This window comes from Calidris pugnax, unplaced genomic scaffold, assembly GCF_001431845.1.
Source record: "Calidris pugnax isolate Ruff unplaced genomic scaffold, ASM143184v1 scaffold20, whole genome shotgun sequence".
Taxonomy (NCBI): domain Eukaryota; kingdom Metazoa; phylum Chordata; class Aves; order Charadriiformes; family Scolopacidae; genus Calidris; species Calidris pugnax.
In genome coordinates, this window is record NW_015094510.1 from 19,815,870 (window position 1) to 19,830,691 (window position 14,822).

At 39.0% G+C, this 14,822-nt stretch overlaps 1 protein-coding gene across 2 annotated transcripts; it reads left to right on the plus strand.

Annotated features, from left to right (window-relative positions):
- Window positions 1–214: 214 nt before the first annotated feature.
- Window positions 215–14,469, plus strand: SPG20 (spastic paraplegia 20 (Troyer syndrome)). Of its 2 annotated transcripts, XM_014966080.1 has the most exons (8): window positions 215–1,047; window positions 2,119–2,316; window positions 3,783–3,887; window positions 7,819–7,948; window positions 8,733–8,927; window positions 9,450–9,608; window positions 9,687–9,777; window positions 12,815–14,469. In XM_014966080.1, exons 1-8 carry the CDS (start codon window positions 217–219, stop codon window positions 12,999–13,001), a joined length of 1,896 nt encoding a protein of 631 aa, XP_014821566.1. In that variant the 5' UTR covers window positions 215–216; the 3' UTR covers window positions 13,002–14,469. The 2 variants fall into 2 exon arrangements, with proteins under 2 accessions (XP_014821566.1, XP_014821565.1); XM_014966079.1 differs by lacking the exon at window positions 3,783–3,887.
- Window positions 14,470–14,822: the final 353 nt, after the last annotated feature.

The following is a 14,822-nucleotide window of genomic DNA, read 5'->3' on the forward strand; positions in this document are numbered from 1 at the left end:
GCCTTGCTGTCTTGGGATCATGTGTTCTAAATGTGAAGGTTATTAGGAGATAACCATAGCGTATCAGACACTGTACCAAGCAACTAGATAGCTTTCTGCTAATACATGCAGTATGGTCATCAATAGAAACTGATTAGAAGGCATTTCATTTGAAAGTAAACATTATTTGGCTTCGTTTATGAGTAGTCTTAATATTTTTTTTTCCAATTTGCAGTAATGGAACAGCTGCAGGATCCAGTTCTGCCAGAAGACGCAAATATTAAAGCTATTAATGAAGAGTACAGGAAAGCCTTTATTTTTATTAATAAAGGACTAAATACAGATGAACTGGGTCAGAAGGAAGAGGCAAGAAGTTATTATAAGCAAGGGCTTGACCACTTGCTCCGAGGAATCAGCATTCCATCGCAGGGCCCTGCATGCGTGGGGTCCCAGTGGGAGTCTGCCCGGCAAATGCAGCAGAAGATGAGGGAGACCCTGCAAAACGTTCACGCTCGACTGGGCATTCTGGAGCAAAACACCCCCCCTGTACCAGCCAGTGCTGCTGCCATGGACGCCCCTGCTGGGGTGCCCAGGCTGTACCCATCCGTTCCTTCCAAAGAGAAGCCAGCGAGACCCCCCGCCCCGACGTCTCTGTTTGCACCGAGTCAGCCGCCTGCAGCAGACGGAAGCGCTGCCACCGCCAGCCAGGGGCAAATCCCAGCTCCGAGTCCATCAGCTGCAAAACCTCTGTGTCTGCCAGATGAAGCACCTCCTGCCTATACTCCTCAAGCCACCAATGGCCATTTCACTGTGTCTTACGGCACAGACTCTGGGGAGTTTTCTTCTGTAGGCGAGGACTACTACAGGAAGTGTACTCAGCCACCTCCCCTTGAAAACCTGGGGGTGGATGCAGATGAGCTGATCTTGATTCCCCAAGGAGTACAGATATTTTTTGTGACTCCTGACGGGCAGGTTAGTGCTCCTTCATATCCAGGATATCTACGCATTGTGAAGTTCTTGGATACAGACAGTGAGACGGCCCAGAATCGCCCACCTGCATTTCTTCAGGTAACAGGAAAATAATTTTCTCGTTCTTTCAAGAACTTTCATAAAAAATGAAAAGGCAGTCTTCTTCATCTCTTGCTCTTCTGAGCCTGAATCTGTGTGATAATAAGAAGGGTGTTACAGCTGTTGGAAAAAGTTTTTTGCAAACGCACACTATTTTTGACTTTTTCTGAAAAAAGTCACCTCTGTGTCTTCCCAATGTTGTCAAGTGCTGACTGTTCTGGTGAATTTCATTTTCTAAAGGAGTTGACTAAACATGTCTTTTCATTTAATGAAATTAACTAACAGAGAAGACATGTTGATTCATTTATTGTGACATGTCACTGTAAAACAGAGTTGCCGCTACTCACTTGAGTGTCAACTAGTGATAACGTATTGCAATTAGGACAACTGATAATTTGAATGGGCCCATGCTAATCCAGACTCTGAATTACAGATAAGAAAGATGCATTATTTGGAGTTTTTCGGTCCATGCTTGCTTCACGTGGGCATGTTCTGTAACGTACATTGTGTTTCCCATCTGGTTTCTGACTTTGGCTCCCTGTTGGAAGTCTCATCAGTGAAGGGGAACCTTGGAGGAATAAACAACAACTACTTCCTAGCTTCCTAGCAGTTTTGGGTCTGCTGGTTCACCTCCATCGGAGTTAGCAGTCTTCAACAGTTGGCCAACGACAGCCCTATGTTCTCTTTGTCCTATTGGTTAAACCTGTCCCGAGATGGGCAGGAGGTCACAGGCCTAACTTGCTTGGCAGTGCTTTTCATCTGCTTCTACACCTGGGCCTCAAGACTAGACCTCAGTGAAGAGGCTACCAGCCTGAAGTATAGTCCTGGGAAAATCAGTTTTTTTTCTCTATATTAGACTGTCAGAATTAATCAAAACGTGGAGGTTTTGTTTTGGAGTGTTTCCCCGTTGGGTTTTGTTGTTTGGGTGGTTTTTTTTTTTCCCAAGATGGCTTTTTTATTTTTCTTACTGAACTTTATGGAAAATCAAGCTTATGGTGCTTATCAGTACATTCTGCTTGCCTTTCTTTTTAAAAGGATCCTTTAATTCCTCTATGTAATTATCTTTTCTAGGTTTGTGACTGGCTGTATCCTCTAATGTGTAACCAGTCTCCTGTTCTGTGCTGCAATACCGGAGTCTACATGTTCCCTGACACGATGTCCCAGGTCCCAGGGTCCTACGTGGGAGTAGTGCTGTCTTCAGAACTTCCAGCAGCTGACAGAGAGCTCTTTGAGGATCTCTTAAAACAGATGTCTGACCTTCGAATCCAGGTAAATTTCTCAGCTGCCTGTTTTAAGCCAGTAAGGAAAGGTGTAAGTGATCAGTATGTTCTCACATTTTGAGTTAATTGTGTAAAACTGTAAAGTTCTGTGTCTTGCTTGGTAAGCTCACCAGTGGGGAAGAGATAAAGTACTCAAGATTAAACAACTTGGTAATGAAATGGTGGTCCCTGTGAGACTGGTAGCACTGGTGCTGTCACACCTTGAATACTGTGTTCAGTTTTGGGCCCCTCGCCACAAGAGAGACATTGAGGTGCTGGAGCAAGCCCGGAGAAGGGCAACAAAGCTGGTGAGGGGTCTGAAGAATAAGCCTTTTGAGGAGCAGCTGAAGGACCTGGGGTTATTTAGCCTGGAGAAGAGGAGGCTGAGGGGAAACCTTATTGCTCTCTACAACTCCCTGAAAGGACGGTGTAGAGAGGTGGGCGTCGGTCTCTTCTCCCAAGTCACAGGCAATAGGACAAGAGGAAATGGCCTCAAGTTGCGCCAGGGGAGGTTTAGATTGGATATTAGGAAAAATTTCTTCACCAAAAGGGTTGTCAAGTATTGGAACAGGCTGCCCAGGGAAGTGGTGGAATTGCCATCCCTGGAGGTATTTAAAAGATGGGTAGATGTGGTGCTTAGGGACATGTTTTAGTGGTGGACAAGGCAGTGCTACGTTAATGGTTGGACTAGATGATCTTAAGGGTCTTCTTCAATCAAAATGATTCTATGGGAAGACAGAAGTTTTAAAATACTAAATTGTAAGCACAGAGGGGAACTGGAGGCCATTTTCTATATTGTCTCTATTTTTTGAAAAGATAACATATGACCCAAAGTGAAATTTTGTGTTCAGGAGAAAGCACATTTTTTCCTCTGTGTGTCTGTACACACACGCTCTCTGTGTAGTTTTGATGATACCTGTCTTGGAATATTGTGCCCAAATGTGTTTACAGTTCAGAAATGTTAAACCGCTTCAGAAAAGTGTGTGTTATGAAAATAGTGTGTACCTCAAAAATCTTCCTGTAAATGGGATCTCAAAATAGGTAATCCTAATGCCTTACTGCAGTAAGATATTGACAGAGAAAATATAAAAAAACACCTCTAACAAAGGTGCAGTAAGATACAGTGACTGGAAACAAGGTGAAAAATGTTCTTTTAAGAGCACTGGAGCACCATTTCAGGAAGAATGGTAATCAATAACTACTTAAAAGTTGATAGCAAGATGATACCTTTTCAGGAAAGGCAGAATCTTGTTGAATCACCAAGATTTGAATGCAGTGATGATGTAGGACCAGTTTGCTGCATGCCATGTTGGCAGAGTACTTCTATGGTATAAATTCTGTTGAGTTCAGCAGGGAATAAATAAGTAGATAAAATTCTTTCCTGAGTAGAAGTACTTCTTAATTGGATATCTCACTAGTTCCTTATTGTCCTAAAATTCCATGTTTTTGTTAATGTTCCCTGATATAATGTCACAGGTGCCAGGATCCCATGAGAGAGTAGGGTTATCTTCAGAGCTCCCAGCAACTGTGAGAGCACATTTTGAAGATAAATTTAAACAGAAGTCTGGCTACAAAGTCCAGGTAAATTCCAGGACAGCAATTCCAAAATTACATACTGTAAAAAGGAATTTTAAAAAATAGTCACTGAAATACATGCTAGAACTGCTGAGATTCCAGACTTGACTGACAGTGGTATTGTATGCTGTGCCCTGGGGGGATTTTTGGTTGGTTTTCTCTATATTAGACTGTCAGAATTAATCAAAACGTGGAGGTTTTGTTTTGGAGTGTTTCCCCGTTGGGTTTTGTTGTTTGGGTGGTTTTTTTTTTTCCCAAGATGGCTTTTTTATTTTTCTTACTGAACTTTATGGAAAATCAAGCTTATGGTGCTTATCAGTACATTCTGCTTGCCTTTCTTTTTAAAAGGATCCTTTAATTCCTCTATGTAATTATCTTTTCTAGGTTTGTGACTGGCTGTATCCTCTAATGTGTAACCAGTCTCCTGTTCTGTGCTGCAATACCGGAGTCTACATGTTCCCTGACACGATGTCCCAGGTCCCAGGGTCCTACGTGGGAGTAGTGCTGTCTTCAGAACTTCCAGCAGCTGACAGAGAGCTCTTTGAGGATCTCTTAAAACAGATGTCTGACCTTCGAATCCAGGTAAATTTCTCAGCTGCCTGTTTTAAGCCAGTAAGGAAAGGTGTAAGTGATCAGTATGTTCTCACATTTTGAGTTAATTGTGTAAAACTGTAAAGTTCTGTGTCTTGCTTGGTAAGCTCACCAGTGGGGAAGAGATAAAGTACTCAAGATTAAACAACTTGGTAATGAAATGGTGGTCCCTGTGAGACTGGTAGCACTGGTGCTGTCACACCTTGAATACTGTGTTCAGTTTTGGGCCCCTCGCCACAAGAGAGACATTGAGGTGCTGGAGCAAGCCCGGAGAAGGGCAACAAAGCTGGTGAGGGGTCTGAAGAATAAGCCTTTTGAGGAGCAGCTGAAGGACCTGGGGTTATTTAGCCTGGAGAAGAGGAGGCTGAGGGGAAACCTTATTGCTCTCTACAACTCCCTGAAAGGACGGTGTAGAGAGGTGGGCGTCGGTCTCTTCTCCCAAGTCACAGGCAATAGGACAAGAGGAAATGGCCTCAAGTTGCGCCAGGGGAGGTTTAGATTGGATATTAGGAAAAATTTCTTCACCAAAAGGGTTGTCAAGTATTGGAACAGGCTGCCCAGGGAAGTGGTGGAATTGCCATCCCTGGAGGTATTTAAAAGATGGGTAGATGTGGTGCTTAGGGACATGTTTTAGTGGTGGACAAGGCAGTGCTACGTTAATGGTTGGACTAGATGATCTTAAGGGTCTTCTTCAATCAAAATGATTCTATGGGAAGACAGAAGTTTTAAAATACTAAATTGTAAGCACAGAGGGGAACTGGAGGCCATTTTCTATATTTTCTCTATTTTTTGAAAAGATAACATATGACCCAAAGTGAAATTTTGTGTTCAGGAGAAAGCACATTTTTTCCTCTGTGTGTCTGTACACACACGCTCTCTGTGTAGTTTTGATGATACCTGTCTTGGAATATTGTGCCCAAATGTGTTTACAGTTCAGAAATGTTAAACCGCTTCAGAAAAGTGTGTGTTATGAAAATAGTGTGTACCTCAAAAATCTTCCTGTAAATGGGATCTCAAAATAGGTAATCCTAATGCCTTACTGCAGTAAGATATTGACAGAGAAAATATAAAAAAACACCTCTAACAAAGGTGCAGTAAGATACAGTGACTGGAAACAAGGTGAAAAATGTTCTTTTAAGAGCACTGGAGCACCATTTCAGGAAGAATGGTAATCAATAACTACTTAAAAGTTGATAGCAAGATGATACCTTTTCAGGAAAGGCAGAATCTTGTTGAATCACCAAGATTTGAATGCAGTGATGATGTAGGACCAGTTTGCTGCATGCCATGTTGGCAGAGTACTTCTATGGTATAAATTCTGTTGAGTTCAGCAGGGAATAAATAAGTAGATAAAATTCTTTCCTGAGTAGAAGTACTTCTTAATTGGATATCTCACTAGTTCCTTATTGTCCTAAAATTCCATGTTTTTGTTAATGTTCCCTGATATAATGTCACAGGTGCCAGGATCCCATGAGAGAGTAGGGTTATCTTCAGAGCTCCCAGCAACTGTGAGAGCACATTTTGAAGATAAATTTAAACAGAAGTCTGGCTACAAAGTCCAGGTAAATTCCAGGACAGCAATTCCAAAATTACATACTGTAAAAAGGAATTTTAAAAAATAGTCACTGAAATACATGCTAGAACTGCTGAGATTCCAGACTTGACTGACAGTGGTATTGTATGCTGTGCCCTGGGGGGATTTTTGGTTGGTTTTTTTTGTTTGTTTGTTTTGTTAAAAGCTGATTCAGTTACTACAGGCTACCACATTTTGCAAATCAGCAGACTTCTGAAGTTTTTAAAACTGATGTAGCACAAATATTTCAAAGCCTAGTAAGATGGTCATTTAATGTGTCTGTTTTATATAGTACTCATAAGGATCTAATTAACAGCTGTATTTAATATAATTTTAGTGGTCATCTGTTTTATTAGATAATGCATTTCTGTTCCTTACCATAGTCCTTAGAAGCATCATTGAGTTTTTTTTCTATGTAGTGACCCAAACTGTGGTGTAAATAAATTATATCTGGAGCATAGTTTGGGGGGTTTGTTGGGGTTTTTTTGTTTGTTTTTTAGCTATAGCTGTGTATTAAGGTTATTTCTCCTACCTGGCCCCCAAAGTGTTTTGGTCACATGCTAAAGACATTTCTTGAATATGAGGTTTCACACTGCTGTCAAGCAGTAATTGATGATACAGTACATGCCAGTGATATGTTGTTAATCTTCTGGTTAGCAACCTTCTAAGTCTTATCTTTTCTGTTAATGTTGGTTTTGGTTTGTTTTACTGCAACAGTCACCTTTCTGCACTACCTTCTTTTATTTCTAGTAAATACGTCAGAGGAATCTAAGAATTCCATGTAATATCAAATATTATTCTATGTTGTGTATTTTATTTTGCTTATAGGTTTGCTCTAGGAATGCTTTCATGTAGATCTTTCTGAACTAAGAAAAAACCCAATTTTTTTCTTTCTATTCATCATTAACTAGCAGTGTTGCCAATCATGGCAGTATTAGGGTTTTTTTTACTTTTACATTGGTGAAATTCTAGAAATAGGATCTTAAGAAAAACCTAAATCAGTTACATTTTTTTTACTTTCTGTAATTAAAGTTTAATTATACATTGTCTGTGAACTGTGTAAAGTTACAATTTTTATAAATGCTAACCAGACTGTGGTGGTGGTTGCTATGTTTGAATGATTAACTTCTACTGCAGAAACTCTAGTGTTTGACGTGAAATGGCACAGAACCTCCTCACCTCGCTTGAGATGGGGAGCAGTGTCATGCACAGCTTGATGTGTTCCTTGGCTGTGCCAGTCTGCAAAAGCATCAACAGCACATAGAATGAATAATCTCCTTTATTTTTGAATTCAGGAGAAAAGGATGAAGAGCAAAACAACCAAACAGCTGCATTCTTTTAGTGCAGCTGGATTCTCTGACTAAAGACTCCAGTTCCCATATTGAGTAACAACAGAGTTGACTTCCCTCTGAGAAGATAAAAATGATAGATGGACAAGTCTTTTATTTTTTTTGCCAGTTAACTTGTATTTTAAGTTTTCCCTACTTAGGTACTTAACCATATGGCCATGTTGGCAAGCAAATCTTTTCATTATAACTGGATGAAGAAAGTGTACAGAAAATGCCGAGCTGTCTGATAAGATTTTTTTTTTTTGAATGCAGAGCATTTCTGTGCAAAAGTAACTGAATCACAAATTTCCCTTGAGTTTTTGTACACTTAGCCAAGGAATACACAACATGAAGATTATTTGATAGTGGATCTGTATGGTTTAAAACAGAAATGTTGATGATGCATTACAAAGTAGATTCTCAGATGTTTACTTTCACTTGTTAGCCTTCAGAAGCCTCTAGTGATGCTGTTAACTTGCCTCAGACTGTACGTATCCAGCCACAACCTGAAGGAGCAGAAAGTCAAAAAGAGTTGCCAGAATGGAGTGAGAAAGTTGCCCATGGAATCTTGTCAGGTACTGTTTTAATAAGAGGATTGTGTTGAATATAAATTTGTGGGTAACATTTAAGCAGTATTTTCACCTAAATGCACATGTGCTGGTAGAAGCTGAGTGGTCAGTAGCAGTTGTTCACCAGTTCCAGTTGTGATCATCTAATGGATGCTTTTATGAGCTTTATAAAACCAGTGCAGAATTTAAATCCATTGCCAACTGTCTTGTTCACTGCAAATGAGTTGGGTCTCCTCACTGGACTACATGGTAGGATATCACCCCCTGTGACTCAAACCGCTATGATAGAACAATGTAACTCCTGTATGAGCGGATATATTACAGTTGGTATCTACTGTGATTTCTGCAGATAAACTTTTTTTTTTCCTCAGAGAACCTTTGGAATATACAAATGACCACCAGCTGATTGTAATAAATACGAATCTACTAGGAAGGCTAGAGGGTTGGATTGTACATTTTCAGAATGTTAATAGCATTGAGATGTGCAGTTCTATCACTGGACCCAGCTGGGGCTTGGATATCTATTAAAAACCTGAATATCTGTATTAAGCTGAAATTTGGATGAGGGCTGGCTGTATTAAATTTAAAGTGAATTGAAAAAATGTGGGTGGTGTAGGAGCAGAAATCACTGCAGGAATTCATGCTGACCCATTCAAGAAAGAGTGTCATTGCAGACTGTGTAATCAGGAATGTTTCTAAAGTCAGTGTTGCAGAGGCAGAGGAAGGAAAGCTGTAAGAATCATCATCTGTAAAATTGTACATTCTAAGAAAAACAATTTTTGCCTTGAAGGTGCATCTTGGGTAAGCTGGGGCCTAATAAAAGGAGCAGAATATACTGGTAAAGCTATCCACAAAGGAGCTTCTAAGCTGCGAGAACACATTCAACCAGAAGAAAAACCTCTGGAAGTCAACCCAACTGTAGCAAAGGGGCTTCAGGTAGCAAAACAGGCCACTGGAGGAGCTGTGAAAGTCAGCCAATTCTTAGGTAAAAATTTCCACCTCATGGTATATTATATTTTTGCCTTAAATAATAAATATTCTGTAAAATGAGAGCTGGTTTCTCTGAACTAGATAGAGGAGGGACTGACCTGGTGAAAAACAGTGATCAGTAGTTTGTGCCCTACTTGTGCTTTGTAAGAAAGACTTCTCCAGAAGACAAGTCAGGAAAGAAACACAGCTTGTTCCCCATCTGGAAGCTGGGGGTAACAAAGCAATGGAAACAGAGTCCGTGACATATTCTGTTTCTTGTAAAGTGCTTTTTAGCCATAAGACCAACATCCCTTGTTTCTTAGGAGTTGAAGCTGTGCAGAATCTGAAACATAAGGTTGCTTTTCTATCAGTTTGGTACTTAAGCATGGATTAGAGTCTATCTTTCAAATAAACATATTTAGATAGAATCAATACTTAAGACTTCAGTGAAGCTTAGTATTAATTAGAAGGAAGGACTTTTAAAGAAAGATGTGCTGTGTTCTTTCTAAATAATCTGCATATTCTTGTTTTATGGTAGTTGAGGGAGTGTGTTCTATAGCAAGCTGTGTGGGAAAGGAGCTGGCTCCACATGTGAAAAAGCACGGCAGCAAATTAGTTCCAGAATCCCTTAAGAAAGATAAAGATGGCAAATCCACTTTTGATGGTGCTCTGGTGGTAGCAGCAAGTGGAGTTCAAGGTAATAAAAATTCCATATACTTTTTTAATTGCATGCTTTTCAATGCTATGAACTCAAATAAGCTGTTCGTTCTTACAGGGTTTTCAACAGTGTGGCAAGGTTTAGAAAGTGCAGCGAAGTGCATTGCTAAAAGTGTTTCAACTGAGACTGTAAAAACTGTCAAATACAAGTAAGTTATGTTTTTATTGGTTTCATCTTCTAGAATATATTGTTATTGTGCTTGATTACTGGCAAAAAAAAGCTCATGAAAGTGCAGGGAAGCTAACTGAAATACCTGCTTTGCTCTAATTACGCAGCAGATGATAAGCTGCTAAGTGCACAGTAATGAACATCTCCTGTAAATGAAAATATGAAATGAGTAAATGATTGTGGTAAGTATTTTTTTAGCTCTCTTCTAGAAGTATTATAGCTTGTCTGTGTTACAGATACTGTTCAGATTTATATCTTTCCTCTACAATACAGTGTCATTACGAAAAAAGTTACGGTTTTAAACCTCTCAGCTCTGATCTTGAATTTATGTGAACTTAGCTAAATTTGTAGAAAAATGGAAGAAGGTCTGACTGAAGCGAGGAGGTACAAGAAAGAATACTGTATAAGGAAATCTAAGGCATAAATAGCAATAATAGGATAGCCACGACTTGCAAAATACAGGTGTTCTTAGAAGAAGGTAACAAGGAAAGAGGACAGTAACATTTGGGATCAAGGTGCTGAGTACATGTACTGGAAGATGCGGTGGAGAGTAATGGAATACACTGAAATAACTGCAAAACGTATGAAACGCACCCCTCAAAAAAGGTGCAATAGGTATAATAGAAATTGAAGACTAAGCAAAAGCATGTGTGTTAAATGGCATTGGCAATAACTGTAGCAAAACAGATGTTAAAAAAGATTGCTGCCAGTGCATAGAGGCTACTAGCAGGAGGTAACAAGGTTAAACATCAGTGCACGGGATTAAGTGGGGCAGCAATTCAGGGTTGTGTTGTGATGCATTTCAAATAGGAGGCTCAATAGTGAAGTCCTAGTCACTGGTGCTTTCTTGCTCATGTTTGTTTTCAGTAGGAACATCAGGGGGTATTGTACTGGTACTCTTTTTCACATAAATTCGCATTAATGTTTCTGGTTTAGATATCAAAAAAGGAAATATGGAGATCAGCAGTCAACAGCCACAAAGAGTGAAAAACAAGTAACTAAATGTTGCAGTTAATTACAATACAATTGAAAATATTTGATATTTGATCCTGATCTATATATAAATGTATTCAAATTCTACATATCTCTTTGGAGCTGCTTTCTCTTGCAGCGACAAAGATTTCTGACACTCAAAGTACTGCAGTAAATGAACTAAATTCCATTTAATGGACACAGAGTTAAAGCAGCATCATCACAGTGTCTCTTAAGTCAACAAAAAACTCAGCTAAAACTTAGCTGCAATACCTTTGAAGATGGAATTATAAAGAGATGCTCATTATATGTGTATGTTGATCAGAACCAGGGGAAAGAGTAGCCCAACTTTTTTCTTTTTTTTTTTTTAAAAGAAAAAAGTTAGAAATGATGCAATTGAGACAGGCAACCTGAAAAATCAATTATCAAATATTATGAAATTGTTAGTCTAACTGTATGGGATGAGCTACAGTCTTACTTTAAATGAGGTTACCTATTTTACTCATGTTATATAAAACTGGTTTATGATGTTCCTGAGGTGAAAACGACTAATCAAATTGACTAAATACTGTGCTTTTGCTGTGAGATTAATTCTGTGATCTGCAAATCAGATGTTGGTAATTCAAGGCTGTTACTCTATCAGAGAATTAAAAACAAAAAAGCACTAATTCTTTTTATTCACTTTCATTCTTGGTCCCAGCGATTATATCATGGCTGCTGTACTGCTGATGTGACAGATTTTTGGATACTTTGATACTCTGTGCTTCTCTCTAGCATTATTTTGAAGCCCTCAAAGAAAACCACAGGGAAAAAGTAACTCTGCTAACTGCTGGGATTTTGATGGTGCCAGAAGTGCTTCCCTGTGGCCTGGTTTGTGTGATTACAGTGCTCTCTGGGAGACACCTGGCTGCCTGGAACAGTTGAGAGTTGCTGCTCTCACTGTACTTTGTCCTCCTCCAGTACGCTCTCTCTCCTGGGGTAGATGGGTACCTTGTTTCACACTTGAGTAATTAATACGAGGCTGCTGACTTGCCCCTAATGCATAAAGAAGCTGGACCCACAGCCCAGTGGGGGGAACAGAGGTTTTATCTCTTGGTAATTTTCAATAAATCCTCAAGATAGCTTTGAGCATTTTGGGGTTTTTTGTAACTTTTCCTTCCCCCTGCCCTTCCCCTTTGCCACTGTTTTGATTCCAGGTTACTTCAGACAAGTTTTCACTGCACAATGGAATCTTTTTTGTAAGGACCTTGCTACCTCCAACACATGAGTGTAGTTGTGTCAGCTGTTCTTTGTACCCGGAGACCTGTTAGATTAAATTAACCTGTTTGGGTTAATTTGCTTGAGCACAGTGGTGCTCTACCTCAGTGTGTCTAATTTTGGGACTTTGAACTAATATGCCAGTGTGTTGCTGTTACACCAGACCTAGTATCACGTTATGCCGTGTAGACACAGGTAAAGGTGATACAGGACAAGTACTAACCAAGCACTACTCTGGCAGTGGTGGTACCAACTAAGAAGATACATGCCTGAGGTGATTCTGGTCCCTTTTTCCCTAAGAGGTGGGAAGGTGAGATGGTGTTTTCCCTCCCTCCTCCTCAGTGCTGCCACCCACGGTACAGACTGAGAAGGTTCAGCACCTACAAGGGTCTAACTGTGAGGATTTACATGGGGGAACAGAGGGTATTAGGAGTTTTACCTAAGAACTTAGGTTACAAAGTACTTAAGTGTTACTGCACACAACTTCCCCTCCTTATGGTTCTATAGATAGCCTTCTACTCTTCAAAACTAGAAGAGAAGGAGGGCAAAAGACAGGAAGGATTTTGAGGAAAAAGCACAGAAGCATATTAGTATCTTTAAAGAATAATCCGTATGATAGAGGAACAGCCCTTACTCAAATGGTTTGATGATTTCTAATTTCATTCTTTGACATTCAGGCTGTGTGCTTATTATTTGTACTTGGTGATGCTTAATTTTTTTCTTTCAAAAGAATTCTAGTGAAGAGAACAATACTAAGTAAACATATTTACAAGCCTATCTTTCTTAAGGTATGGGGATGATGCTGGCCATGCTACAGACAACGCCATGAATTCTGCAATCAATGTTGGTGTGACAGCCTTTAACATTGACAATATTGGTATTAAAGCTGTTGTAAAGAAAACTGCGAAGGAAACCGGCCATGCTGTGTTAGATGAATATAAAGTATTGGATAATGAGAAGAAGGATAAAAAATGAAAGAAATGAAATATTCCTCAAAGCCTTATCTTAGAGATGAAACCTCCTATTTAGAAGTAACTGCATTACTAACCTGCGATTTAATACAAATCACACTGTACTTTTCAAGCAGCTGCTACTTGATTTTCATGAAAATGTAAAAGTAGGGAGGGCATTCAGAGAAGGAAAACTGAAAGTTGTCTTAACTCCTCATTCTGTATTGAATGAGGGTTTTAAACAACTGGACCAGGGCTTCAGACAACTGGAAGGTTATGAGTTTGCAGTAAATGAACTTGCCTCTGTAAGCACTTTTTCAAAATATAATATGGAATAATAGATTAATGTAGAAATCCTATTGTGAATATTTTTGTAATACTTTATATTTATAAAGAAGGTGGTGACACAGAAGAAATAGGATTACTAATTCTGGAACAAATATGATTGCTAGTTTTGTTTTTTAACCTTCAGAGTTAGTTTTACTAAAACAGCCTTGTCTTATTTAATATGCACTACTGAAATAAGCTTTGTGTTTCATTGTTTTGTAGAGAATTTCCCTTTTCAGCTACCAAACAGCTAATGTTATCCAAAGTTAATGTTAGAAGAAATGAAAGATGAACCTCAGGTATCTAGGTATTTATTCCCTTTAAAAATATTTTTTTGTCCATCCAGCATATAAGCAAACCAAAGATACCAAGCATTTCTTCTAAAAGAGGGTATTTACAGCTCTAGAGAAATGTATTCTCCTGCTGACTCCATAAGGAATATACAAAGATTCTTTGAAATTGAGATTTTTATGTAGAGAAGATAAATACGTTTTTGCATAAATTAAAGTATTTTTCTGTAAAAACATTCTATAGAGGACACTAGGAACTTCTATGCATTCTGTACTTTACAGCCAATCCAGAAAGATTCAGAGTATATGTCATGGTCTCCTAAAGGAAGACAATATGTATTTGTTCAACAAGTAGTTCTAACAGCATCTTTATTCCACTAAGTTCATAGTTGCACAAGGTATGTCATTAAAGGTTATGAAGACAAGCCCTTTTAAGGAAGAGATGTGTGTGGAATAGAATAGACACTACTGTGTAGGTTTTCCATCCTGTTCCTAGCGCAGTGTGAAATAACTCCATACGTAGAACCCTTTAGATGCTTTTACACTGCTACTTATTTAACAGTTTATTGAGCTTTAAGGCTGCTACGCATTTTAATACTGGCTGGACCCACAGCAAACAGAACACCATCAATTTACAACTTATCTCCACTTCATGTAAATGGAAAAAATAACTATAAATGGTTTTTAGCAAATGATACTTGCATCAGATTGAAAAAATACAGTAACAACTAATGTCTATTAGAATGGTAATAGGTGCACATTTTGTGGTAGCTACTTTAGGTGTGTACTTGGGGTGAGAAATGTGAAACAAAGGATCTAACCACTTGAAGTGTAACTTTGATTTATGGAAATAAAGGTGAAATTGAAATTGGTTAATCTGCACTTGGCCTTTTTATGCTGTGAAGCTACTGTATGGATCAGTGAGTGGGAAGACTAGGACTTCTGAAGTAATAAAACAACAGTACTGGGGTATGTCTACAACAGAAACAAGCTTGTCAATTACAGCTTAAAATATTTCAAACTAAAGAAGCCCATCAAAAGTACACTACAACAATTTCTGTTATTGCAGTCCGTCACTTACCAGCAAGTGTACCCAGTTTAAGGCTGCTAAAAACTTCACACTAGCAAAAGCATTTTTGTTGTTATGAACTGCATTTACAATAGGGATGTATGTATTTGTATCTTCCTTCTTCCTCCCATTTTGGTTTTGCATATAGCCCTTCAGTTTC